The 27902-nt window shown below is 37.8% G+C and overlaps 1 protein-coding gene across 3 annotated transcripts; it reads right to left on the minus strand.

Moving 5' to 3' along the window:
* Positions 1-1816: 1816 nt before the first annotated feature.
* Positions 1817-27862, minus strand: LOC105455022 (protein GDAP2 homolog). Of its 3 annotated transcripts, none has more exons than XM_011698054.1 (12): positions 27512-27862; positions 16853-17041; positions 16567-16709; positions 16346-16478; positions 15409-15518; positions 15076-15315; positions 14814-14982; positions 10027-10180; positions 6589-6728; positions 6042-6096; positions 5545-5688; positions 1817-5455 (listed from the first exon to the last, which is right to left on the minus strand). In XM_011698054.1, exons 2-12 carry the CDS (start codon positions 17035-17037, stop codon positions 5393-5395), a joined length of 1536 nt encoding a protein of 511 aa, XP_011696356.1. In that variant the 5' UTR covers positions 17038-17041; positions 27512-27862; the 3' UTR covers positions 1817-5392. The 3 variants fall into 3 exon arrangements, with proteins under 3 accessions (XP_011696356.1, XP_011696357.1, XP_011696354.1); XM_011698055.1 differs by lacking the exon at positions 27512-27862 and adding an exon at positions 27392-27496; XM_011698052.1 differs by lacking the exon at positions 27512-27862 and adding an exon at positions 17150-17178.
* Between the last annotated feature and the right edge of the window lie 40 nt (positions 27863-27902).

The following is a 27902-nucleotide window of genomic DNA, read 5'->3' on the forward strand; positions in this document are numbered from 1 at the left end:
AGTCTTGAAATTAATTAATATTCAAATGCTTATTCAAATGCTTTGCAAATATTATCTGATAAAATAAGAAACTTCCGTGATTATACGTACAGACTGTTTCCACAATAAGTTGTTTACACCGATTTGACTTGATATTTTACGATATTCATATTTTGCTGTGTAAGCGTTGTCTAGCCGTGCGCGATAAAAACGATATAGTTATACATCCACAGAATATTGCGAAAATAGGTTTGCTTTCATTGTTATTCCTTGTTAAATGCAAAAATGCGATCAGAACGTGCTGCGTGCAATTTTAAAAAAATTTTTTTATTACTATCATAAAATACACTTCAAACCATTTAACTTTAATTTAGAACACATTTTCTATCCCTCATAGTTTCGACGATATTTACGTCGGAAGAAAAAAACCGATTTTTTTTAAGGGGTGATTTTATCCCTTTAAAACGAATTAGAGTACCAACAAAAAATAACTGCTAGACTTTGCTAAACATGTATTTTGCAAGTTTAAATTTGGCTTAAAATAAGAATATCCCATCCACGGTTCTAGTATTATACCGTTAGTTACCTAACAATAGGCAATTAAGTGTCCACGACTTTAGTGCATAAAATTCTTGTTATTTAATGGTCTTAATTTACATCATATACTCTTAATATCTTGATTAAAAAGTTAACGGACGACAAAATTTTTAATCCAAGTATATAATAAAATAATAATAGTATATAATAATCATATGATTTTAATGATAGTACTTATATCATGATTAAAATATACGATGTAAATTTGAATCATTAATTGTAAGTAAGAACATACCAACAACACTTATTGTTGTATTGAAATTTGAAAGTCATAAATTACTGTTCATTATTATACCGTTGTTAGAATTGTGCAATCTTGCAAGGGGCACATCAGAGCACGAAATAAAACGCATAAGATAATGTAGATTTTATTGAAATAATATGTTTATTGTAGTCTATAAAAAAGGATACAACGGAGAAAGAAGTGCACCTGTTAAAAGGTCGTGCGTCGACATCGAGAAGAAACAATAAAGGATAAATGACGTTTCGCTCAAGGTCTGTCGTAAGAATCTATTTCTTAAGTACGAACTATGGAAACGCGATAATTAAGGAAATGTAACTTCCTAGATTGTAAAATATATTTATAACCCCGCAGTGACATACCACTAACAGCTATGTAAAAAAATAACTAAGCTTAGCATATAATTAATCATTATCAGGTTGACTTTTGTTTCAGTACTTTTCTCTAGGTCTGAAACAAATTCACAATGTGTGATTTTCAACAATATTTCTCATACATCATGATAGTGCGTACGATCGCGAAGCGTCACCACTGTGATTTATAGGTCTTTCTCTTTTCCTTTTATCATGATAACAATGACAATGTATCTTTGTATCAATTTGGCTTAAGTACGAGATTAAGAGTAACAGTCTTTATGCAAGCGATACAAGTAATCTTTCATGACACTTGTACGAAACATTTTAAATTTCAAATTCAGACTAAAGAAAAGCATATTGTTTTACACGAAAAGGCAGACGCGATAAATAAAACTGATGGGTTGAATTAAAATTTTATGTACAAGTTTGATTTGTAAACATGGTTGTTTAGAAAACGTAGCAACGTGCAGGAACGTATAACATTTTTAACGTCATGTAGAAAAAGCAAAAATGCAAAAAGAGAAGTCGCTAATCATTAACTTTTTATTCTTTTACGTCAGAGTACTAAGAAATAAAAGATAATTTGCTATTTTTTAATATAAATACTACTGATCGGACTACGGAAATTTTTTTTTTTTTTTTCTCGTAGAAGAAAACACTTCAACTCGTGGTGCTAAGACGAGATCGTACCCTCACTTCACGTTCATATACGTGTTCACGTGTATTTCAATGCGGCAATATTACAGGTGATTGACTAATTTCGCTTAAGGTCCTAGTCTAGTTGATATACTTTTTTAATCAAAATCGGCACGATGATTCACGTTTTAGCTGAAATACATACTAATAATATATTAGCGAGTCAACAAGTTTTCTAATTATATGTGGTACATGCATTTATTTCGCGCAACGGCCGTAGTAAAAGATATCAAAAGAAAAATACTTGATGATTGGCCTTCTTAGTGTAATACGGGAAGACTTAAAATTAAGACTGAAGATCGAGCGAATTCGATTGGGCGCACTAGTACGCACTCGGTGCACTTTGAAATCGTTATACACGTAAATCAACATAAAGATGTGTATTTAATATAAATATAAAAATGGTTAAATTGCGAACTTTTTATCAGTACTTTATTGTATCATTTGGTAAAATATGTATTTGGCATTTTATTATTCGAGATATTTTACCTTGAGATTAAAACAGTGTACAACGGCGTTAATGTGCACTGAGTCCTGCGTACTAGTGTGTTCCAATCGAATTCACTAATAACTTTATGCGATATTCGTTCAAGAAAGCATATTTTTTTCTCTATGATTGATAAAGGGACTAGATTAGGACCTTAAAAGATTATATGTATTTATATAAGAATCTCCCCAATCGTCGAATAAGTATTTGTTAACATAATTATAGACTCAATCGTCAATTATTTAACATAAACAATATATTAGGTTAATATATACCTTAATATATGTAATATATTTTAAGGCCAAAACTTTAACCGTATTTATCGTTCTCAAATCCCATCATCGTATACAAGCTTGCCAGAGATAACAATAAGTCACACACAAATGAGTAATTATTTGTGTTTTAAATTAATCATTATCATTTGTAATAATTTCGAAATTTGTTAAAACATTTGTTGCATCACATGGGAACCGAGTTATCGAAATTATCTAAAAATTACATTTTTAACGAATTTATTCAGTTAAAATTTTGGAATAACAAAATAACAACGACTAATATAAAATATACATATATAGATGACAAGACGCGCAATCTCTCTGGATGCTGCATCCTGAAATTTTTCACTATGTATTAAACTCGATTGTCAGGGACGGACAGCATGAGGTCATTAAACATAAAAATGAGAAATAGCCTATTTTGACACTATTGGCCCCTCCGAATAGTACGAGGTTAATTTTTTCCGACTATTCGCAGCGCGAATAGCATTAAAAGTTTTTTTTTTTGCGAAACATAGACATATGTAAACGTAACATGAAAAAATACTATCCCATCGCTGCGAACATAACGACTGTATTTAAAAAACACAATGGTTTTGCAATCAATTGAATGTGCGATTTAAAACTAACAAACAGCTATAAGAATCTAATAATTATGATCTTATTGGATACAATAGCAGCATTGTTAAAAAAATATTATTAAGATATTTAAGTAAAGAATGTTGCAAAAGCAATTGCAATTACTTTTTATATAGAGGATTATGAAGGACAAAAAGTATAAAAATTAGTAAAAATAAAGAATTCCGTTTTTATAAAAATCGTTTATAAAGAATACTTAGTTCAGTATGACGTAAATATATATGCATAAATAAATATGTATAAGTAAATATATATGCAATACAATATTCACAATATATAGAGTTTTTTCGATAAACTTTCGGAAAATCACACAGGATGATTTTACGATTTTGTGTGTGTTGTAAAAAATACATGTTAAAATACATTAACCGATCCGTGGTTCATCCAACTGTTGTGCAATCAGTGCAATTATTGCATTTTCCAAATACAGCCATACAGATTACGAGTAGAGCACTTTTTAAATTCCATAACTGTTTATATCTCAATGCGTATAAACACTTATGTACTCGATCACACGGACGATTGTATCTTCGGCGGAGGTAGCGTGGTCAATTAACCCATTGCCTTCTCAACTCATCCGCGATTGATTAAGCGCACGAGATAGTTCGCTCTTTTCCTCTCGTTTCGTGCCGAAAACTAATTGACGAAAGATTAAAGAAGGGCGGAGGGAGTGGCGCTATACTTGCCGCGAAATACATTCGTGATTCGGCGGGCGTGAGAAATGGGCTAATCGACGCGATTAACAGGTTTTAACTTCTTTAATTTATCTCTTTAATCGCTAAAAATGCTTAACAACGGGGATAACGACTTTTTTTTGCCTCCCGAAATACATCGCGAGCAAGCTCTTAAAGTTATTGCTTCTTCTATTCTAGAACTGTCCCGTACATACGACTTCGGCGCTCAACCGTAACGTCTCCGCGCGCGCTCTGCTCTGCGTTTCGCGTCGAAGTCTTATCTCCGCAAGAGAGAAGACAAACAAAGTTTTTTTTTGTGTTTCTTTAAAATTGATGAAATCTGCTGAGCGCCGAAGACATGACATCACAGTAAAACATCCAACCGCTCTTTGTTTGTAGCCGATGATTTTTTATTATTATTATTATATCGAAAATACCGCGGCTAATACGGCGGCGGCGGCGGCGGCGGCAGCGCAGCACAATCTCTTTATCAACGTGAATTAATAAAATATTGACAATGTACAATAATCAAATAGACGCTCTTCGCTGTATAACGATTGATATACGAAAATAACAGAAAGCGATCGACGGTCTGTGTTAAGCCGACGTTTAAGTTCTAGTGGCATCGTCAAATGCTTCCCCCTTTTTTTTTTATCCCTTCTACCGCTTTCACAGGCAGTACTAAAGCTAAGAATCTGCCACGAACAGCGTTAATATGTACAAGGGCGAGAGATTAGTAATTCAGCTTCTTCGGATTTTCGTTTTGCGAGCGACGATGAAAATACTGATTATTGATATTTTGGCAGCCGATGTTCGCTCTAAGCGAATAGTGTAATTCATTAGCTCTATTACTGGATAAGGAGAATATACTTTGTTTAGCAATTGCACACTTCCACCTCTGTGCCATATACTGTGTCGATCCAGCTTTCTCGGTTACCTTATATCTTAACGCGGATTGTCCAGTACCAAGTTTTATCTTCGTACTTTCGGGGACGTAAAAACCCGTATGCGTAAGTGCGCATACAAGTAAAAAGAATCAATCAACGTCAAAAGCAGGCGGGCAGTGGTTTCTTGATTTTTTTTTTCTCTTGCGTTAATATTCGTATTAACATCTCACGCGGCCGATCGTCCTTTCGTCCTGTTTCCTGATAAGCGGTCCATCATGAGGCACTTGGACAAATCGGCTTCGAGTTATTGCGGAGCCGGGCTACTTTTCTCGATAGATGTACGGATTGTTTCGGACAATGTACTTCGTACTCCGTGTCGTTACCGTAAAACCGTCGAGATACACCAGCAGTCACGAGTCTCACGCGTACGGTTCTCACGCTTATAAGCGGCGCACGGGTGTGTGTTGCTGCAAAAATACGAATAGTCCACCATGCGAATGCACAGAACACTCGATCTGGCCTCGGTCTTGACGCTTCGCTGCTCAGATTTTCACCTGCGAATTACGTGGACGTTGATGCCGACGACAGGACCTGTTCCGGTTGATAATACCTCAGGCCATTTATCTGTAAAGAAAAGTAATTTCGAGTGAATAACTGACAACTGACTTGTGAGACTTCTTCCATTCGAAAGTCAACTTTGCCGCTTGTCGTACCGTCATGTCGTATTCCGTGATGTACGCTGGGATTTCGAGTTGGTCAGGCGGCATGACTTCATAAAGATACTCTACTCCGGGCAAATTGTGAACCTTTTGCTTAATAGCTGGAGCCATGAAGGTCGTGAACCACCACGTCATCATCTATAACAGTCAATTGTAATTTATTTAGAAATAACTGGAGTTTCTTCAATGTAAAACCGTATAACAGCGGGAGAAACAAGAGAACTTGAACAGGTTGAAAATATTGTTTAGTTAGCGTTAAAATATCTTTTGATAATTCGATTGCAAAATTATACTTGTATATTTACTAACGGAGTACGAATAGCCAGGAAATTCGATACGATCGTTCCAAAGACGATTCGTCATGCATACACGTGGGAAATGCAATAATAACGTTCATTAACGAGTGCGGTTTTGCGTCTTAAACAGCACTTACTGCGTAAGGCCTTCGTTATATCAGCATATAATTATGACGCGATGTTACTGTTACTAACCTTGGTCCAGAAGGTAGGATGGATAATGTAGAAATGTTTTAGATTCTTCTTATACCTGTAAAAGGAATTCTGTTTCAAGATCGCTATCAAATTTCTGCAAACTAGCGGAATCGGATTGCGTAGGCAACAGCTCGATGCTGCTTGCCATTGCATAACTGGTAACTTAACAATATTTCAGTTTTAATGTTTTTCCTCGATATATAAGGAAATGTATATATTTATAAATATATACAAATTTTATTTTCGTTTTATAGTGACATATAATACCATCTAAATATTCTCTTTTGATTTATATGAAAAATGTGTCAAAAAGAACTCTAAAAATATATATTTTCTGTCCTTTCAATTTTTTTTCAGTTTACTAAATATTGCGAAAAGTTCAATTTTTTTATAAATAACCAAAAGACTGTACCAAATTTTTAATTTCACTCAAATATTCATACTTTATTCTCTACATTGTACGTGCCCGTAAAGGCGCGTTTGTGATTCTACATTAAAATGCGATCAATAGGTTCGATGCGTTCGATATCTCAAGCGTACAACTTACTTGTAGGGAAGCACATTGTAGACTTCGCGCAGCCAGTGTAAACTGGGGTAATTGCTGCTGGCCGTAAGGGTGTGGAAATACGCGATAACGTAGTCTCCCTTCACGATGGGATCCAGCAATTGTATCAGGTACAGCAAGGCCTAAAATCATAAGAGGCACGAAGATAAAAAAAAAAGAATAGTACATTTTGCTGATTTTATTCATTTATCATGAAAAAAAAAAAAGCCACGGCGAAGCTTTCTTAAAATACATGTTAAAAATCCGTATTACGTAAAAAAATGCGTTGTCAAAGTAGAGTAGGGAAACAGAGGGGTGAATGTGTCCTAAAATAAACGCTGCGTAAATATTCTCGGGATCGATGAAACGTCAGCGCGGTGAGATATACAGAATGTGTTTCGCAAGACTTTCCTATGTCGTGGAATATGTGATGTATCCTCCCTGCCAGTTCTATTGAAAGAATCAACGCCGCAGTTTCATTGTGATTTCATCGGTTCACGTTCTGTATGAGAAAGTTCGAAACTGACAAATGTCGGAGGGTTTCGAGCGATCAATGAACCTTTAACATCGTATGTGGATATTTTGTAAGCTCGATAGAGAAGTACAGTAAAAAATTTAAGCTGTGATAACATAGGGTTGTACTGTAGCTCGAAATTAGGTAAATAAAAAAAGAGATTTCCTATATAAATTTGTAGAAATCTATTTGGCTATACAAAAATTGAGATTTTAAATAAATTATGGCATATATAATAGAAGGATCGAATTCAAGGATACGGAAACATTTTGAGATCTCTTCAGTCGTCATCGGTTCATGATAAATATTTACAAAATTGTTATGTATATTCAACAATATGTTCTTATGTTGCCTTATTATATTATTTCATCAGAGGATACTCTTTGCTCTTTTATTAATGTAAAATTAATGATATTACTGAGAAAATGATGTAAACTTTAAACGAAATTATTTCACAAACGTATCCTTATGCGAGCCAACTATGCGTGTCCGATTACGATCAAACGATATTATTATTATGCAATGAGTACGGCAATCATTATTATCTGTTATCTCAATGCAAAAAGAAGTTGAGGTTTTCTCGCTTCTAGCGGGAGCTCCGAAGCGAAGAAATCGATGGAAGGCAAATATCGGTGGTGGTGCTGTCAACAATAAATTCGCGCCAAATGACGTCGAAATGACGTCGATGCTGTTCCGTAAATTGCGAAATGTGTCGCTGTCCGTATCGCGGCCATGAAGACACGTTATCTCAGGTCGTTGTGTAATTAGCGTCCTGACTGAGCATAAATGTTTTCATCCCGAAAGCGGGTCAGTGGATGCAAGACAAAGGCGCGGGGGGTGGAATCGCACAGATGTTTAAATTAACAAATTTAATGCAATGCTCAGTATTAATAGCGGATGATACTACGCGTACGTCGAATCTCTCAGTTTGGAACACGCACCTCGCGCGGACGATGTGTGTACATGACGTTGTTTCAACAGCCGCTGCATGGCAGCGTATATTTTTAGCAGTACCGACGAATCTCGATGTGACGTCGTTGATATTCTTATCTCGATTAAAGTCAAAGTAGCGAGGCACACATCCGCCGGCAACGAATCGCAATCGGCCATTTGAAGTATAAAAAAAAATTGGAACAAGTGAGGCCGAATGCTTTTCTTCCTCACGCGAAAGATTTGGAACACGTGCTATTAAATAATTAGCGACTTACAAGTCACGATGAAATACGGTGGATACGTTGGTTTCAAAACATGAGTCTTAAGCCGACATCGTGATGTTTTAGCGTACGTTGGAATGATTTACGAAGTTGCACGTGTTTCTATTTTGCGCATAGAAACGTAGATCGAACTTTCTCGCTCGATTCGTTTGAAAGTCGCAAGTTTAAAAAAAATGCGTGTCCTATTCAACACAGTTTCGAGCTTCTTTTTTTTAAATTTTTTTTACAAATTAACTTGCCTCGTAAGAATGTATGTAAGCGTTTGTTCATTTCGTATTTAATTTAATTTGAAAGTACTCAAGACATCCCCGTTGCTATATTGATAATATTGGAAAATGTGTAAGGAAGAAATTATTGTATAGAGAAGGTCACGATTATTATGTATGAAGAAAGCTGACATATCGCAAGCTTTCGTTCACTTTTCTTTTCGTCGATTGCAATGCGATGTTCGGTGTTGATGTCGATGAAAAGAAGCAAAAGAAGAAACGAAGTTTTGACGTGATCGTTCGTTTTCTCTCCCTGCTAATCGCCGACTATCTCACGTGCCGATGATCCGTGCGATATCCACAAATCGTTGCCGATGCAAATAGGTTAATAGGGTGAGAAACTTTCATTGAGGATGGGGGTGCGCGTCGCGACGACGACGTTGCAGTCCGTGTTCTCGCCCTCCTCATGGAGGAACTCGTTCCGCGGTCGGTCTATTTCTGGACGTGTAAATATCGATTCGCCACCCGCCGCTATATCTCACGCCGCGTTCCGGCTACGAGCCGGAGTAAGGATGACGGGGGAAAAGGAAATGACACACAACGGGACACAACTGGCGCAAAGATAGGCGCCAAATGATCGGAGGCTTGGCCTGGACGCGGCGCAATGCGAGCGGCATGCGCGAGCCCGTGCGATTCTATGCACGGACTCGAGAGAGCCGGCACGTATCTACGAATATCTGGAAATGAGGTAGAGAGGAAGGTGGTGCAAATCCCCAATGCTGCCTGCGTAGCCGAAAGAGACATTCTTCTTACAACGATTTTTAGAACGTTTCCGATGTCCGATAAGAGAATTTGTATTTTGCCAACTTCAACTATAGCGACAGCTTTGAAAACAAATTCTCGCTGTCGAATTCCAGAGTTAAAAGTATGTCATCTTTTTGAGACCGACTATATAATATCGATAAAATTAATATAAATACGCGATACTTTTTATTGGAAAGTTTAAAGTTATATTTATCAGTAAAATAAGTAGTTCCGCGAGATTGTATCACTTTCATTTATAAGCAAATGCTCGATAACGTTTGATTAAAACGTGTCAAGACGGTACGTGTAGAATAATGTGGCTGAAATGTACACGGGTATATGACAGGGGCGCAAAAATCAAAGACAATTTCAACAGAACAATACTCAGTAAAACTGCACTTTCTATTATACATTCCAAACGAATCGATTAAAATGCAAAGGGCAACTAAGAGTGGCTATAGAACGGTATGCACTGTTGCAATTTCCAATTGAGAACTATACTGTAGTAAAATTGAGAGAAGATAATAAACTACAATTAATATAACTTTCACTATTTTACTTAGAAAGATTGTACTTTGGACAACATCATTCTGTTGAAACGACGATACTTTTACGTTCAACGTTGCGTAGGCGTGAGCGGCAGATTTTTTTCGTGTAATTCGCAGCAACATTGATTTTTCCGGGCACACGCAAAGGTCTTTACCTTATCTAGATTGATTTTGGTGGCTGGGAACCACTTGCCGACGAAAACCACCACTGGTCGGCCCTGCCGGTCCACGCCGCTCTGGTACAGGCAACCGATCCCCGAGACCTCAGTCAGATCCTCCGTTTTCGCCCTTCTAAGAAGCCTCTCGTACCTACAAAATAACGATTTCATCCGTATTATATATGTTCGATGTATAACGAACTTTTCTTTTTCTGTCAATATATTAATACATCACTCGGCTAAAAAATATTTTACGGGCACATTTCGTTTTCAGGTTTATTACAGTAAGTGCACGATAAACAAACGATAGACAGAAATTAGGCAAATATCCACTGTAATAGTTTTAATATGCCTGTTAATGGATTCCAAAATTTACGTAACACGAGCACACGTGCGATATAAACGTTTTTTAATAATTATATGAGACTTTCGAATAAAAATATAAACGCAATGCAAACTTCAATTGCGATTCGCCAAATTATTAATTATAATCCGAATTTGTTTCTACACACAAGATTGCCAAAAGGAATGTCGTCAATTTAAATAAAACAAAATCAACAATTTTGCGCTTAAGTGATGTTAATTCGCGACGAGTTCGACTGAAGGCACGGCGTGATATGCGGAAACGTGTCCGGAAATGTTACTCGAATCTTGCGATACGGCTTGTCATCATGTAACTTTAATTACAACACAGGAGATCGTGCCGCTTTGCATAACATAAATTGCAAACAGTGACGTGCATAAAAATGCACTTTCGTGAGCGTATAAATTTCATTTGGGTGCGTCTTATCGCAAACGTCCAAGTCGCGAGCTTTACATTAGCATTTCCATCGTCTAACTATATATAGTGCCCTGCTCGTTGTATTTTACTTTTTTTCTCGATTAACTGCTGTAGAATACATTCGGCGCCGTGCTAATGAAATTTCACTTAAGTATATTGCAGTTTCACGCTCCTTCTTCCAAGAGTGCCAAACCAGTAGATAGGTAGAGCAAATCAGCGTATCAATAAAACTGTATTACGCACGAATTTTTCGATACACTGAATCGATCATTGCCACCTCCGGTGTATTCTTCAACGACAAATCGGTATGGGAAATGTGTAACTGGACGAACGCCAATAAAGGAGCAGGGATCAATAGCGAGCCGATAACGAGACACCGCGAGGTTCATCCGAATCGTCGCGCTCGAGCACGAGGTTCAGCGTCGCGCGAACGAGAGCACTACTCTTTAATACACACCGGTCCTCATCCTCGATGACATCCACCATGTCAATCATGACCATTCTGATGTCACGTCCCCTTCGTGATTTCACTCTCCGCGATCTCGATTTAAAAAAAAAGAGAGGAAAAGAAGAAAATCGTATCGGATCCACTAGCAGCCGTGTGCGGCCTTTTCCCGTGACATCCGTTAAGAAGGACCGTACACGCGGCACGACGGACTGTGAGAGTTACCGCGCACAGTTCACGTTCGTTCGATCGTTGGCCGAGGGAGGCGACGACAGAAGAGGGATGACAGCGAGCGGTACGACGAGTCGCGGCGAACTGAACGAACCGAGAACCGAACCCGTAACCCGAACCGCGTCTTGTCTATGTAGGGAAGGAGAGGCCGTCTCTCGGCTGCAACGTCCGCGACGACCACGGCGACTACGACGTCTACGAGGTTGCTCCCGCACCGCGCACCGGGTCCTGCCGCGGCACCGCACGGCGCCTGCCCGGCTCGCGGAGGAACGCTCGGTGTGCTCGATGCGCGCGAGGCGACGAGGCGGAGTAGGGGTCGCGAGACCGTTGTTTAATTCGATCGTGATGTGTATTCCTTTAATTGCGGGTAATATACCGCCCGCCACGGCCTTGGACCGTGAACGTGTGTGTCACTCTCCGTGCTTTTTTATAATCATTTTTTCTAATGGGCCGATTGGGAAACAGGAAGCTGGAATGCGCGTTTTATTCCCGATCGTATTCGCGCTATTTGCCGATCGTATGCTCGCGCGCCAATCTGCGATTTATATAAGAAAATGACATATCCTCTGTATATCCGAATGGTAAATTATTATTACGAAAGAAGATAAAGACGAAAAGAAAAATAAATTTTAAATAATGAATCTATATGTCACTGTTTGCGGAATCAATTAAATTTTCATGTGTTATCCAGCGCAGAAATTGGGCGCAATTTAGAAGTAATGGCGAATTGCTTGGATTTAAGGACACAGCTGTTTTAGTATAAATATAGACTTTGAAGTACCCTTTCGTGATCGATCATGTATTTTCGATCGGATTCGTGTCAGGCAACTGTGAAGGCCAATCCAAAGAATAGATAACGTTTCCATTTCGGTACACAATTTCCGATGGTCTAAGTCGCTGTCATGTTACATTTGACAGCACTGAATATTGGATGGTTTAATTTTATACTGAAATCCATATCTAGATTATATTTAAATTTACCCTGTGTATATGTTTTCTCAAAACAATAATTTTTCCTTCAGTTTGTGAGCAGACGATGCTCTTGCATAATGAAGTATTTCCATCAAAAATACTTTAAAAGTCGCAACCTTATTGCAAATATTCTAACAATAAGATTATTCTATATTTGTAAAATTAAACTCAAATTTTTCTTTTAAATACAAATTGAAAAATTTTGACGGCTCTAAAGGACACGTTGGCATTGACGTTGTACATCTCGAATTAGCATTTCGCTAAAATGTTCGTGCGCAGTAGAAACGTTCGGCGCTCGGGATTATCTTGGATTGGAAAAACAAATATATGCTTCACAGGTTAATCGGGACAGTCGGAGTGCTTTTCGCGAAATTTCAAATAACTCGTGCGTAAAAATGAAACACCTGAGAACAAAGCCCTACCGTAATTTGCATGAAAAAGGAATGACGATTTTAATATTAATTAAATCGACAATTATTTAGAGACAAAATAAAGTAACATATACGTACATTGCTCCTCAATTACTCTTTCTAAGGTAAAATTAGATAACAAATTACAAAGACGTTAATGCTATATGCACGCGATTGCATCACGTTGTTGCTTAAGACTGCAGTTTCATGATCTTGACCTCAATTAAACGGATCCAAGGTATTTCATCGAAAGTATGACACAATAATATTCCCTAATGTATCTAGATAACTCTGTAAAATTGCTAATGAAAATATAATTATGTTTTAGAAAAATCATGTGATAATCTCCACATAAAACTTTTGTTTTACACTCGGAAATAAATCGATAATATTTCATAAGATTATTCGTCTCAATATTACGCGCAATATGCTTTGACGTTTCATAATACGCCGATATAATCGATTATTGTCTCATTAAAGCAAAAAAAAAAATAAATTGTTCTACTTCGAAAACGAAATGAATCACCGCCATTGGTATAATCAATGATTCGAGTCACACGTGGGTTTGTCGTCTCGCTGTAATAAACCCGGCATGTCACGATAAAATGACGTCGATGACAATCTCAGTCTCGAAATAAACATTTAATGCGACAGAAAATGTCAGGTCTGAAACGAATGATTTATTTCTATGACGCAAATGATACTTCAACGCTGAAATTAATTAGGAGCAGGTATTACGGGGCAAACTTTGTATGTGCGTCATAGTCGCGAAAGTCGATAAACGATATAATTCATAGATATGATATCGTTTTGTCAATCGTAATGCATGTAATATCAAATATGAAATAATCAATATAACTGTTTGTATATACTGTTTGTATATGTTCGCGAACGTATATTGCTAATAGTAATACTAATAAGAATTTTGTTAAAAAGAACATAAGATTATTTGTCCCTGAGAACACAAAATTAGTGTTAATTGAGATATTGTTAATAGAAACATTCAATAGCGCCTTTCACAGTAGTTAAGTATATCGTGTATACCGAGAATACAGGTTAAATTGTAATATTAACAACATTTGCGTATCATTTAAGATAATTACACATAAATTGCTTTGCAAAAGTAATAGTAAACTCTATTAAATATAAAAAGAACAGTAAGCTTGAAAGAAAGTAATGGCTTCGACATTTGCGAATCAAGTACTTAGGAAGGATCAAATGCCCGGAATACACTGCGAAATTATATAATGGACTGAACTATAACTGGCTGATGTCCCTTATATCCTTAGAAGTTTTCCCATTCATTCTACATGCTCATAAATATACAATGTATTTTTTTTATTTTTATGTCGATACAGAAGAAACCTTTCAACTATTAGCCACACGGCAACGTTTAACTCTCGTATCGGTAGGAGTGACTTTTTTATCCGTGCAAATACATTATTTCTCGCTGTGCTGCGTGGATAAAAAAGAGAAACATAGCGCTGTTAAGATAAAAAAGTCATTAAGATTTATTGCGTTCAACAGAAAAGCCAGCTTTGCATTAGTTATTTAATTTTCCGCTAAATAATAGTCTACTGACTACGGGTATATTGGTGAATTAGCGCGAACGATGAATTATAAATGCGAATTTGACTTTCACACAGATGACAGATCGTGAATTGTGTATACCAGACATTAGTCTGAGTGTTCTGAGAAAAAAAAATTAGAAAGAAAAAGAACAAATTTCATTATCTCTTCCAAATTTAAAATAATCAATGTCTCTTCAACGTTAATAATTCATCGCGTATTATTTCAATCTGATCGTAAAAATAAACTCGTGTTTATTCTCCAGATTCAAATTGGTTGGTTACTTATAATTAGAATCCTGTTTCTGTAGAAAAGTAACGTAAATATTGTTCAAATAATTCCGACAAGATTGTTCAAAAAATTCGCAAACTCGTACCTTTCTTTATGCTGCATTTGCTTGAGCATAATATCCGCCAGTGGGTCGGCAGGAGGTCTCTCTCCCAAAAGTCTCTGTCGATCCAAATCACCCTGCATTTGCGCAAAGGCATGCTCGCCGATATTGACCGAGGTTTCCAATTGTGTCGAAAGTTCGACCGTCTCGTCGCCTGTAAAAGTACGATGTGCTTTTCAAAGGAATTGCCGCTTTGTAATCCCCGTACGTATGCTGCCATGTTACATAGGAATCGATTTTTCGTTACCGTGCAAAGCGTGCTGAGGATTGTCGATGATTCTGATTTGTCTGTCCGGAAGTAAAGGTTCTCCGTCCGTTCCGCCGATATCATTCGGTAGCTGCCAGCAAGCGTTGTCCTGCTCTGCCAAATTTCGGGGAAAATAAAGCGGCAGAAGGACTTCGTATATTCCAAGATCGCACGGCTCTAGTACAAATATAACACACGTTAACGAATCGCTGTATTGCTCCATGAATCTACGTATAGTTCCTGGAAAGAGGAGAGAAAACCATTTATTTCATCACGTATCGACGTATATCCATTATAAATTTACACTCAGACATCTACTTGCTCGATACTTACTGAGAGCTATATGCGCTCCTGCGTCCGGAGGATAATTTCTCCGTACTGAATTTATTACTGGTAGAGCAATGGTACGCAATCCCATTTCTCTTGCCTTTTGTAGAACATTTCTATGGTAAAGAAAATTATATTGTAAGATCGGAAAGCTTAATTCTTTCGCTACAAAGGACTATGTAGTGACCGCCCACAAAACTACTTCTGTGTACGAACGACTACTAATAAAACGCGTACGAACAGCTGATCCAATTTACACACACGCACGCACAAAAATCGATAATACAAAAATAATTAATTGAATGACATTCTGTTGCATATTACAAAAATGATAAAAAAATGTATATATGTGACATTATTACAATGCAATAATTTATGCATAACGCCTTGCTTTAAAAGATATTACATTATATAAAAAAGATAATATATTATGTATTATTAACTTCCTTTGTGATGTTTGAGTTGTTTGAGTTCTTTTTGATGTCATGATTATATCTTATATTAATTATTTGTTTATTTCTTGTTATTAAATAACGTTCAATATAATCATAAATATATGTTCAAACAGAACAAGTACTTTTCTTTAAAATAAAAGTTTCTTATTTTGGTCTTGGAACGCTTACAAATAATCTTTACTAGAAAAATGTCATTATAAGATATTTTTTAATTAAATAAATAAGTTTTTAATGCCATCAATTTTTTCTTTATAAATTTAAATAACTCGTGCAGAGACAATAAATTGCTACAAAGTAACAGACACCAATATTGAAATATTCTTGTACAGTAACAACTCTTCTTGCTTAGTTTTTCCGTAGCGAAAAGATTAAAATTAATTTATATGTCCCTTTTTTTAACAGAATTCATTTCCTATACATTTTCTAATATCAGAATCAAAATATTTTAATATTTATATCTATCTGCATATGTTAAATGTTTAAATTACCTATAGCAACAATGTAACGTGTTTTGCGCAGCTGTTTGATACTTGACATTATAAACTGGTCCAACGGTATGAATAATAAAACGAGCAGGTAATCCATGACCCTGTGTTACTCTTACTTCGCCGGTTCGGCATTCTGCAAATAAAGATTTGGGCAATTAAGGTTTTGTCGAGACAAGTTCCGTCATTGTCGACAGCATTGCTACGCCCATCAAAATACAGACCTTTTATTTCATTAAATATTTCTATCTTGAGTGCAGAACCAGCTCGGCTAAATATTCTTTGGCACATAGGACTATTATCATCCATTGTCTCGTTGGTAGGATTTACTACTGCATCTACTTGTAATATTGAGATATCTCCAGTCCTGAAACACACCGTTTGCGGAGCATTAATGTATCGCATACAGTTTCATCATTACTAACTTGATAAAATAACTCAAATAACAATAATTGGACGAAACACTTTAACGAGATTAAATTTCGCGTTCTAAACTATAAAGTGTCTTACCATAGCGCGAGTTTGTTGTTAAGCGACGGTTGACAAGGGAAGGGGCTTATGGCGTGATGCGCCGTTTCCCGAACGGAATCGGAGTAGTCCGTGTATCGATGCTGGATGGGATAGTCAGCCCATCGTTTTAACACAGCCGGCTCCACGATGTCCTGGGCGATACCCAAGGGTTCCATCAGCCTCATCCAGCTGAAAATCGTACCATACGTTAGAGCGAACACGCGCTTTGTCTGTCCCGACGAAAAACGGAGTAGCGTCCCTTTGTTTTCCTATCAGCTGTTTCAAGCCTAACCTCACCTCATTGCTGCCATTTCTCTGCCTGACGTGCGTCATACGCGGCGCGGTCATTGACCCGGAAAGAGTAACGTGTAACATTCAGCCCAGCTGGCTAATGTTTGACGCGATAATCAATACGAAATTTATATATTACTTGCAGATAGCATCATATATTTAATAAGGGAATATTTAAATATGCTATCCTAAACTTTATAATTAATATTTAATGTAATAATTTATATAATGTAAAAGTTGATATTATTTTAAGAATTTAGATTTCTTTAGCGAGCGGACATTTTTTTTTTTTCTTTTAGCTGAAATTTTCAGAATGATTTTGTTAAAATCTTTATCGCAGAGATTGATAATCGAGATATCCTATATAACATCCGAGGTATTCTATATAAAAACGCGGGGCTACTTTAGGCCATATTATTTGAGCTATTTCGAACGCATGCTCGTTCGATTCTCGTAACAAAAGTGTCGCACTGATGCAGTCGGTATTCCATCGTATATTTCTAAAAATAAATAAAGTTCCGTCGATAAAAATGTGGGCCGCGCATCATGGGCAAGGAGAACGGAGCTCGACCAAGGACGCAGCTCCGATCGAGCGCTTCGAAAACACAAGCTAATCGCATATTAGAACAATTATTTGAGCCTTTCAGAAGATGGATCCAAAATTTATAAAATAAAAAATAGAGGAAATAAATCATAAATTTATTGTAATAATAAGTTATATAATTTATATACAGGTGTTTCAGAATTTAACAAACTGCGGGAACATATTCTACAAGTTGAAATAAGAAAAAAATTTTATGTATAAAGTTTTGCTAAAAATGCTTTATTATTGAACGAATATCATATTCACAGATCAAAATGATACTAAATTGTTTCAAAATAGAAAATATGATATAAATAAACGCACCAAGATAAACACGTTCGACCTTTTCCTACGAGATGTATATTTTTATATTCTACATAATGGAAAATCCACTGTTTTATGTTCCGTTTTAATATTTGTTTATAACTTTGTAATAAAACATTTCTAATATAATATTTATTGTTATTTCCACTTGTCGAATACACTTCCGCAGTTTGTCCGTTAAATTCTGAAACACGCGGTATATAAAATTATATATTTATATAAACAGGTGTTCTCTCTCTCTCTCTCTCTCTCTCTCTCTCTCTCTCTCTCTCTCTCTCTGTCAATAAAATTAAGAAATTCTCAAAAAACAGAAAGTTGATTGATCTAGCTTCTGGGAGACTCATTTCGTGAGTGCGTGACGGAATAACTATGCTTTTTTCAAAGGGTAATAAAACAGAGAAAAGATATAAGGCCATAAATTATTGTGAAGGACATCAATCAAGCAATATCTGATAGTATATAGTTATGCGTTACGCTTTAATGCAAATTTTTGCGCGATCAAGCGCTATTTCTATAGGTGTCCTGTTATCTTGTCGTTAGAAGCAAAATATCAGAAACAAAAATAGAAGGATGCGCATTCGTAATGCTCGTAATACATAAATATATAGTACATTATACAAATCGATATTAGGAGACACGGTCACGCGTTATGTGTCACTTTAATCAAACTTTGATTAACTCGTCGAATATAGCATTATTATTCGATTCTAGTATTTTGTCGATAAAATTTTTTATTAAAATTGTTATTTTCTTATTGTTTGACACAGAAAGAAATATTCAATTAGAGATGATAAATTATATAGGTCGAAATTCTGCTGTAGAGGCATCTTTATTAGTTGTAACAATTGGAAAGGAATTGCTGAAGTTAATCGAAGTTAGGTCGCTTTACGAGTTCCTTAAATCATCGCGATTCAGTAACTGTACCAACTTCTAATAGGCTTAAGTTGGATAGCCGAAGTTCCTGTTATACGACGAAAGTACCCTCCATCTTTGCTCTACTTAATAATTCTAATAACACTAATACTGATAATGCCTCATAATACTATTTATTGCGGACTAAATTTCTGCAATTATCGTTTTCTTCTTATATTTTACTACGTTTCTTGTTTGTATTCCTTTGTGCGTTGGTGATCAAACTGTCTGGAACGACGAAAGTGACCTCCATCTTTGCTCTACATAATAATTCTAATAACACTAATACTGATAATGTCTCATAATAATACTATTTATCGCGGACTAAATTTCTGCATTTTGTCGCTTTCTCCTTATATATTTTACTACGGTTCTTGTTTTTATTGCTTTGTTCGTGATCGAACTGTGTCTGGAGCTATGCATGTATACATCAGATAGCAGGATGTACACTGCCGATAATGGCGAGGAGCCGGGAGACTGGCGCCGTCTGGCCTCAAGCGAATCTTAAGCATTCTGCAAACCCATTAAGGGACAGGACCGTCGACCTCGATACAATAGCCATTAACAGAATAATTCACACTTGCTCGCGGTAGTGAGGAAGGTTCCACCACACAATCCAGAGATCGATATAAAAAAAAACCGTCGCTCGTATTTATATCTCGGAGCGGTAAAGCGATGCGGATATTATGAGACGTTTGCCTTCTTGTCTTTTTAACGAGCCAGTGAGAAGAAACTCGAGAAACTGAGTCGGATATCGAAATCCTCGCATTATCATCATTCATTCGAAATCTAGCGATAGTTGAGACTCAAATGAGAGACCTCATTTGATTACATCGACGAGCAAAGTAATAAAAGCAAAGAGGCGTAATAAAATGTAAGAGAAAGTGATAAACGTAAGATATCATTGTTTATTCGAAGTCTATAAATTCGAACGAGACTCGAATTTGAAATTGCAACGTCTTGAGGATAAAATGCAGTCTATATATTTTGCATCTATATATATGCAGTCTATATAATTCTCAGTAGGGAAATAGCTATAATGTTTACTTATAGTAGAAACGAGAGAAAGAAACTCTATCGTGAAAACGCATAATGTGGAAGTAGTTTACAATTCGAGAGCAAAACGTGAGATTTATATTGCAAAACGAGAACTAGCAACGAGTTAACAATAGAAATTCAACCATGCACTCGATTGGACGATCGTATGTCCACGATAATATGAGCCATGTCGAATCCCGCGGTTCTAGAAGGAGCGCCTGACTTCGATCTCAGCTCTGCGAGAAGATCGATGCATGAATCCGATGTACAAACGTACGAATCCGATGGTCACGTGTATGTAATTGTATTAAGAATGAGCGGGTTAAACTCTACGGGATAATTCACAATTTACGTAATACCCAGCTACGTCAGCTCTCTTATCTAACTATAAACAGCCTCGCACACACACACACACATACACACACGGCTGACCGATCAATCGATACTCCGGACTCGCGCGAGCCGAACGCTCGCTTTTACCGCTGGTATGTCCACAGTGTCACCCAACGGTGCAGATCCCAACGGGGATCAGGAATCCGACGGGCTTGCGAATATCCATAGCCTTATATCGCTGCCCCAATTCGATACTCCGAGGTATCTTTAGACAGACAAGATTTAGAGATGACGCTTCATCTCTTTAACGGAAACGTACCCGGTCTCGATCGTTATCTCTCTTTGTTTAGCAATTAAATGTCATCAAATTTGATTAGCACAGCGGCAGATATGCTTTGATAATTATATCAATTTGTTATCTCGCTTTTTAAAAAGTGCTTGGGTCGCATTAGAGCGGCGACACGTGTACGCAAGTTATACGGTAATAAGGTGCATGAAGTTGCGAAGTGGACGGAAGCGAGCGCGGGAACGGAAGGTTTGTTGCGTTTAACGACCTTACGTCTAATAACTTCATAACGGCCGATAACATTGTCGTGCACGAAGAGAGTCAAAGCCGTTCGATAAATTCAGCCTCAGAAATAGATTCGAAGCACATCGTACATAAGTAATGCTGTCGGCCTGCGACAAAACGGTAGCGACGTGAATGCCACTACCGCCGATGCGAGATAGTTTAATAGCGATTTCGTATAGGAGCTTCGATCTCGCCCGTCGGGCATATCGGACGAGCGAACGAACGAACGAACGAACGAACGAACGCACCGATGCACCGTCGAAGCCTTTTCCAGTCCAACGTTACACGTATTCCGCAACACGAGGGGCTTCCAAACGAATCCTTTGTGCGCGCGTATAGTCGCCAATGAAGTGAAAGAGCTCGGAAAAAAAGAGTCAAATAATAAATCGGTAGATATCGATAAATCGGCACGGCCAGTTTTCACGAAGGTACCCAAACTTTTCTTGTCCAAACTGAACGATCGTTTTGATTTAAAAAGAAAAAAATACTTCGCAAGAAATTAAAGAAATTACGACAATTCATATTGTAAACTTCATTGTAACAATTAAAACTGCTGGTCCCTTGAAAAATTCATATCGAATCTTAGATATCAGAAGCAACAGATAATAAATCGCGTGAATTTTTTTTCTCTTATCATATATGAAGGCAAATTAATTTCTTCTCGCGCCGTTTGTGTTCACATTCGACAGTATAAATTGATAAAATATGATGCTGAGAGCATCCCTCTCTTGTCCCCTTTAATGAACGCATAATTCAATTCTGTATGTGTCCCACATTTCCAGCGAAAATGAATCTTATCACGGTTAATCAAGATTTATGGCTGTCTGTTAATGCACGAACCGAAACGGGAACCTTCAGCACATTCCACGAATTTATTTCATCCGGGGCGCGAGCGTGTGCGAAACAACTGAACGCGTTTTGCGTTCTACAGCGCAGAAAAATATTCATATAATTTTTCATTTTTACATCATAATCTGGTACGATGGGGATAAGAGAGATCGGGAGCCATAATCGAGCGAATAATGCTTTCCACCGAAATGTCAGAGCAAGTGCATATCGAAATGCATAAACCGTTTCGAGTTTATTAATAGTTCATTAGCGCGTCCGGTTATCTCTCAAAGGAGCGGCAGATCCGGTTGATAACATTTATCTGACGATCCTCTCTCGGTTTACACATTGATAAAAGCTGCCGGTACGCTTTATTCACAGTGATATCCCCGTCGATACGCACCGAGATAAAGTTTGTCACTCTTGCACTAAAAACTCGTCACTTGCTCCAGAAGAGAATTGCGAGAAGCACTTTATCTACGTTATTAGCTATTCCTGGAAAAATTCCATATTCCGTCGCGTATATGTACAATAGAATGTTACAAAACCATTCAATTTTCAGCGAGACAAATTCTTGAATACGTATATGAAAGAAATTTTTTTTATATAAAAGTTCTGCTGGTATATCAGGATATAATTAAGCACAAAAATTTATCTAAACTGTACGTACATATGTTTCTCATTAGACATGCATTCTTTCTATAAACGGAGTCTCTTTGAGCCTCAATATTTGATCAATTGATATATTCTATATGTTGACTATCGTGCTCACGTTTCGTCGTTTATTTGCTCGTAGATATATCTCGTTATATTATATATAATATAGCTGGTTCTTAACGCGATGTGATAAAATATGAAGCTTATCTAACTATAACTGCGTGACTTTGTAAGTACGCAAGTTGTAAGTCCACCAATAATGACTCAGCAAATGATGCAAGGTAAATATTCACAACATTCCTTTGTCAATAGCAGTTGAGCGCGTGCGAGAGAGTGGCCGATCGAATCAACGGTTAAACATTACCGAGGTATCGATTTGCTACCTTAGATACGTCCGAATTCGCCATGCAAATTCGAACTATTTTTATTCTGGATATTTGTCCTAATTAACGTTGGAATCCCATGCCTCCCACTATTTCGTTCTCGTCCACAGTTTACGTTCTCGCTCAAGTCAGGAATTTCATTGTCTTTCACTGACATTTTCAAGACATGTTTCTAAAGTTAAAGCTATACTGAAGCAGATGTATGACGACAGTAAGTGCCGTGTATCATATGATGACGTTCGACACAATGACAATGACATATTTAGTGTATTGTGTCATTCGACGGGCTGTTTTTCCTCAAAAGCCTCTCCGACTATCGGTGAATAAGCCGCAGTCATTTACAACTAATTTGTTCAACTCACGTCATTTCTTAACAAAACTGATAAGAACAAATTATTCTTTAAAAAAAATTTTTTAACTTTTTATTACAAAATACGTCTACGTTAAAAATAAAAAATATAAATTTTTCGCTATATATTAAAATATATTAATGTTATATGTGATATTATGATAATATGTTACACACACACACATATATATATATATATATATATATATATATATATATATATATGTCATTGAAATTCAACAGAAGATATAATTCATAAAATGTGGCAAAGTTTTCTTTTTCGATTAGCTATAAACTATTGATTAACTGCCACACGTCTATTTTCGCTGGAGATCGTACGCGCGAATTGATTTTCTTCCATTTATTATTGAAGGATAAGCGAAATGATGATTCGTAAAGTTTTCGACGCAGGTTGCCTTCGAAAACAAGCGATGCTCTGGCTCTTTATAATATTTAGATTGAGCTTTCTGTTTGCCGATTTATTCTAAAAGGCAACTTGTTATTAAGTAAGCGGAGGAATGCTATTGCGAAACGTATATCCTGCATCTCGTCTCGCAGTATCTACCTACGCTCGCAACTCCTACGAGAAACGTTGTCGTAACGGAAGTTGCACTAATTAGGGAACTGTCGGAGATTATGTTAAAGACGTTTAAGTCGCCTCTCCATGATAATAATTTTAACCGAGCTTCTCGATATATCGCTGCACTTTCAATCAAAATTGATAATTTTATGTCAGTATACATATACGTATCATGGCTGTCCAATATTAAAACTTCTTTCTTATTTATAACTTATACATATTTATGTATTTATAACTCTGTCATTAGAACAAAAGTAATGATGAACGTTAACACGTCATATAATATGCATATATACTATGAATAATTCCACGAAAATTTGTAACCCGTGGATACAATCCGTCTTATGACGATGTATAATCATTGCCATTAAAGTATCAAAGTAGCTCGACAATTAGAGAGCGTTTTACTTTCATTAAAAGAAATGAAAGTAACGTCGTCCTCGCTAAGACAGCAGTTATTTTTCTTAATTAATTTCTTGTACGACGATTTCTTTTATCTTTGGCGAATTCATAAACTTTATTGCACACAGCGCTGATTTAAAAAAAAAGCTTTACGTCGTATCTTGACTCCCGAACTTAACACCGAACTCAGTTACTGCGTACTACGTTTTTTAATTGTCGAATCCTTTGTCGGATAATTATCTGTTTAAGTGCTTTAAGAGTAAAGCGAAATAAGATAAATGTATATTGTTCTTGCGACAAGTTGTTTTTCGCAAAACAACCGATAGACGCAAAATAACGCGGAGTAGAATCTAGAAAAAAAAATAACAAATAGTATAAAACGCAAGGCTCGAGCTATGCCGAATGGTGTGAAAAGCGATAACGCGACACAATAAACCGATCGAGCGTCACAAAAGCGATTGGCACGAGCAACGACCGTGCGTGGAAATACGAATAACGGATGTGATGTAATGAGAGAATTCACTGTCCCGCTATTCTCAAGTGCTCGAATAAATAATGCGTTGAGCGCATTATCAAAGGTACACGCTGAACCGAAGGTCATCGCGTTTTAACTCGTCGCGATTATATGAAACGACATACACGTATGACCTAAATTGGACGATCCCTATTTGAAGCGATCGGATATCGAATTTTAGTACAGAATATTAAATAACGAATATTAAATAAAATGCGCATAATCCATTACAGCTTACAGCTGATGTAATAAATTCGTTAAGAATATTGGCATAAAGTTTATCGTTTTGTGCTCTCATGCTTCAGATGCAAATGTTAAAAAAAAGATGCTTGAAAAATTACAATTTTTAAATATCTTCACTATTGAAATGTTATAATTAGCATCAGACATGATTCTGAAACCTTTAGTATAAATCAAAATATTAAATTGAATTTTTGCTGAGACTTTTGCATTTTTAAAACAATTGCATTCTATCGGCATAAATGTAACGATAAATTTATGCAATTTATTTAGCAGAAAATAACGAAAATACGGGTCATTGATTTCAAGCCAAAATCGCTCCTTACGGAATCAATCGAACTGTCAACCGCAAAGTTGACAGTTGTTTCGTAAATAAAGTTCTTCATTCTACTTGGTGGAACAATAAATCTCTTGGAACAGCAGCCGAATCGGTCCACGGGAGCGCGCGAACCAATCGACGTTCAGATGCCAAATGTGCAAGGCCGAAAATGCATGACCTACATTATCGATATGCGACCTCTGTCGCGATAGATACGACGGCGTGGCACGACCCGCCGATAGTCCGCGGTATCGCGAAAACGAGGATCAATTGTAATTGCGTAATTTAAAGTGGCTTAAAGCGCACGCCAAGAATAATTTTTGCGAGTAATCATTTCGTACTGAATTGACAGGATTTTAATAGTAGCCGCAAAGAACACTCGCACCTGACAAAATTTATTCACGTGTCATGCATTTGTCTTTAACATGTAAATAATTATTTAAAATTGCAAAATATATGCCCGATGTTTAAAGTTAATACTAAATCTTATCCATAAAATATTAGTTTTTTTCTATATTATAGTTCTTTAAAAATTGAGATTTTACATATCGTGCACTTTCGTTATTTTCCATTTTGCATGCTTAAGTTATTCAAAATTACGGAAGTATATTATAGTTATTAAAATAATTTATTAGAGAATAAAAGATGTTTTCCTTACTCTGTATCTAATCTTTTTAAATTATGTCTAACAAATAAACTAGAATCACATATCACGTCCTCGTTTTTAATTAATAAGTTTAACATGAATTCAAGAATGCTTATATATCATTAAAAATAAGTCATAGTTGGAGATTTGGAAAATACAGTTATAGCTAATCGTGTACTGATTGAACAATTACTTGATTCGAATGGTTGGAGAATCACGCGAAAGGCAAAGCATTACGTCGAATCCAGGTCGACTTTGAACTGCGAGGAAGAGTCATTGCATATCTATGCAGTATCTATATGCAGATGTAAAAGGAAAAATCGCAGTAGCGTACGATTACAGTCAGCAATTCTTGTTCTAAAAAAATTAATTGCGTCTCATCGACCCGATTTTCCTTGTAAAAACAGGGAAGAGTGACAGAAGCGCGACAAGGCCTATCGAACGCGACGAGATAGAGATAGATAGATAGATAGACAGAGATAGAGAGAAAGAGAGAGAGAGAGAACCATTTCCGAAATAATTCTCAGATCCGCTCGCGCTTCTGAGAGAACGTTCTAGCGGCGGAGAGGCGCGGAAACACGTCGAATACGAGGACACGCGGAGAGAATGTACGCCGCGCGCGCGAATTATCGACGTCGACGCGCAGGCCGTGCGTACCTCTATACCGGTGGCACCGGAGCCGCCGATGTGCGCGATCAAGGTCGCGGCGCACCGCGCCGCGCCGCGCCGCTCGCCACGACGGGTAGTCGATGAGCATCGACTTCTCGACCTTCCGTAATGCGAAGAGGAGAGTTTCCGCGAGAAATTCCAAGCTACGCGAGAAACGATCTGACGTTGCGTTTTAACACCCACGCGGCTGGATCTCTCACTCTCTAAGCCGGATACGTTTGAGATAACACCTCGCGGATACACCTGCGGATGTTCCCCTCTCGCTCTCCTCCGACTCTCAGGCCGCTTTGAACTTTGCACCGTGAGGCCCACGCTCCTCGAAATATTTCGCGGTATCTGATGTTTCACAAGGCGAAAGTAAACGATTCCGGAGTAACACATGTTTGTTTCTGTCACGCCTGCTTGTGTCTGACGAGAAGGCGCGCAACGTCTCGTCTCGTGCTCCGAGGTTGCGTGGACGAATTGAATTTGAGGAACGTGGTCTCGGCGCATTTGTTATCTTTATCAGACAGCGGCCGTATTATCTCGTGAAATCTTCGACGTAAACGCAACTGACTTGGCAATCTTTCTGGCCGCGAGTCTTTCCTGTTGTTCCAACAACATCGCGTAATCGGCTCACGCGGCGATAATCGCTTAACCCTCCGTCATGGACCGCGCACGTTCGTCACAATAGCGCGGTATGTTAATTGCGTGTCATCCCAAGCGTGTAACGCCGCGTCTCCGGCGGTTACCCGTGCGGCTGGCTGGAAATGGCCAGATCGTCGCCAGATTATTTAAACACGCGATCACGTCGGATCATGCCGGAAGGACGTTTCGCTCAACAACGGACGTTCGAGATTCCGATCTGTCAAACACCCATCCGTACTCCCCGAGACTGTTGCGCCGCGATGATGATCGTACCCGCCAAAAATCGTCGCGTCGCAGACCGAGGCGCAGGGATGTGTCTTTCATCACGGCGATGGTCCTCCGCATCCCGACGTGACGCGCGCGATGCGGAGTACCGCACCTCGCGCCTCTCACCTGCGGGTGCACGTCCGCCTGTCGTCGGACCGCTGCGAGGATAGAGCGGAAGCAGGTCACACAGCCCCAGCGGTTGCACGGATGTTGGCCCGGCGGTACGCCTTCGGTGATGACTGGGTGACGAGAATCGCGGGAGGGAATGTAAAAGATCGCGGGGGGAGAAAGTGCGCGAAAAAGAAAAGAGTGCGGGAGTGACAGATAAGATAAGAGAAGCGGAAACCACTTTCTCTTCCCGCTTCACGTAAGAAACGTCAGCTCTGCTCTCCCGAGCTGGAGTCCCCGTGAGCGCGGCGCCGAGTAAAAACCCGCCACGACGACCGACGACCGTACCGTCGCATTCGTGCGCGAACGCTGACTGACGGACGCGCGCGACGGCCTTGTCAGACCAAGC

The sequence above is a fragment of the Wasmannia auropunctata genome, unplaced genomic scaffold (genome assembly GCF_000956235.1).
Source record: "Wasmannia auropunctata unplaced genomic scaffold, wasmannia.A_1.0 LD335963.1, whole genome shotgun sequence".
In the NCBI taxonomy this organism is placed as follows: domain Eukaryota; kingdom Metazoa; phylum Arthropoda; class Insecta; order Hymenoptera; family Formicidae; genus Wasmannia; species Wasmannia auropunctata.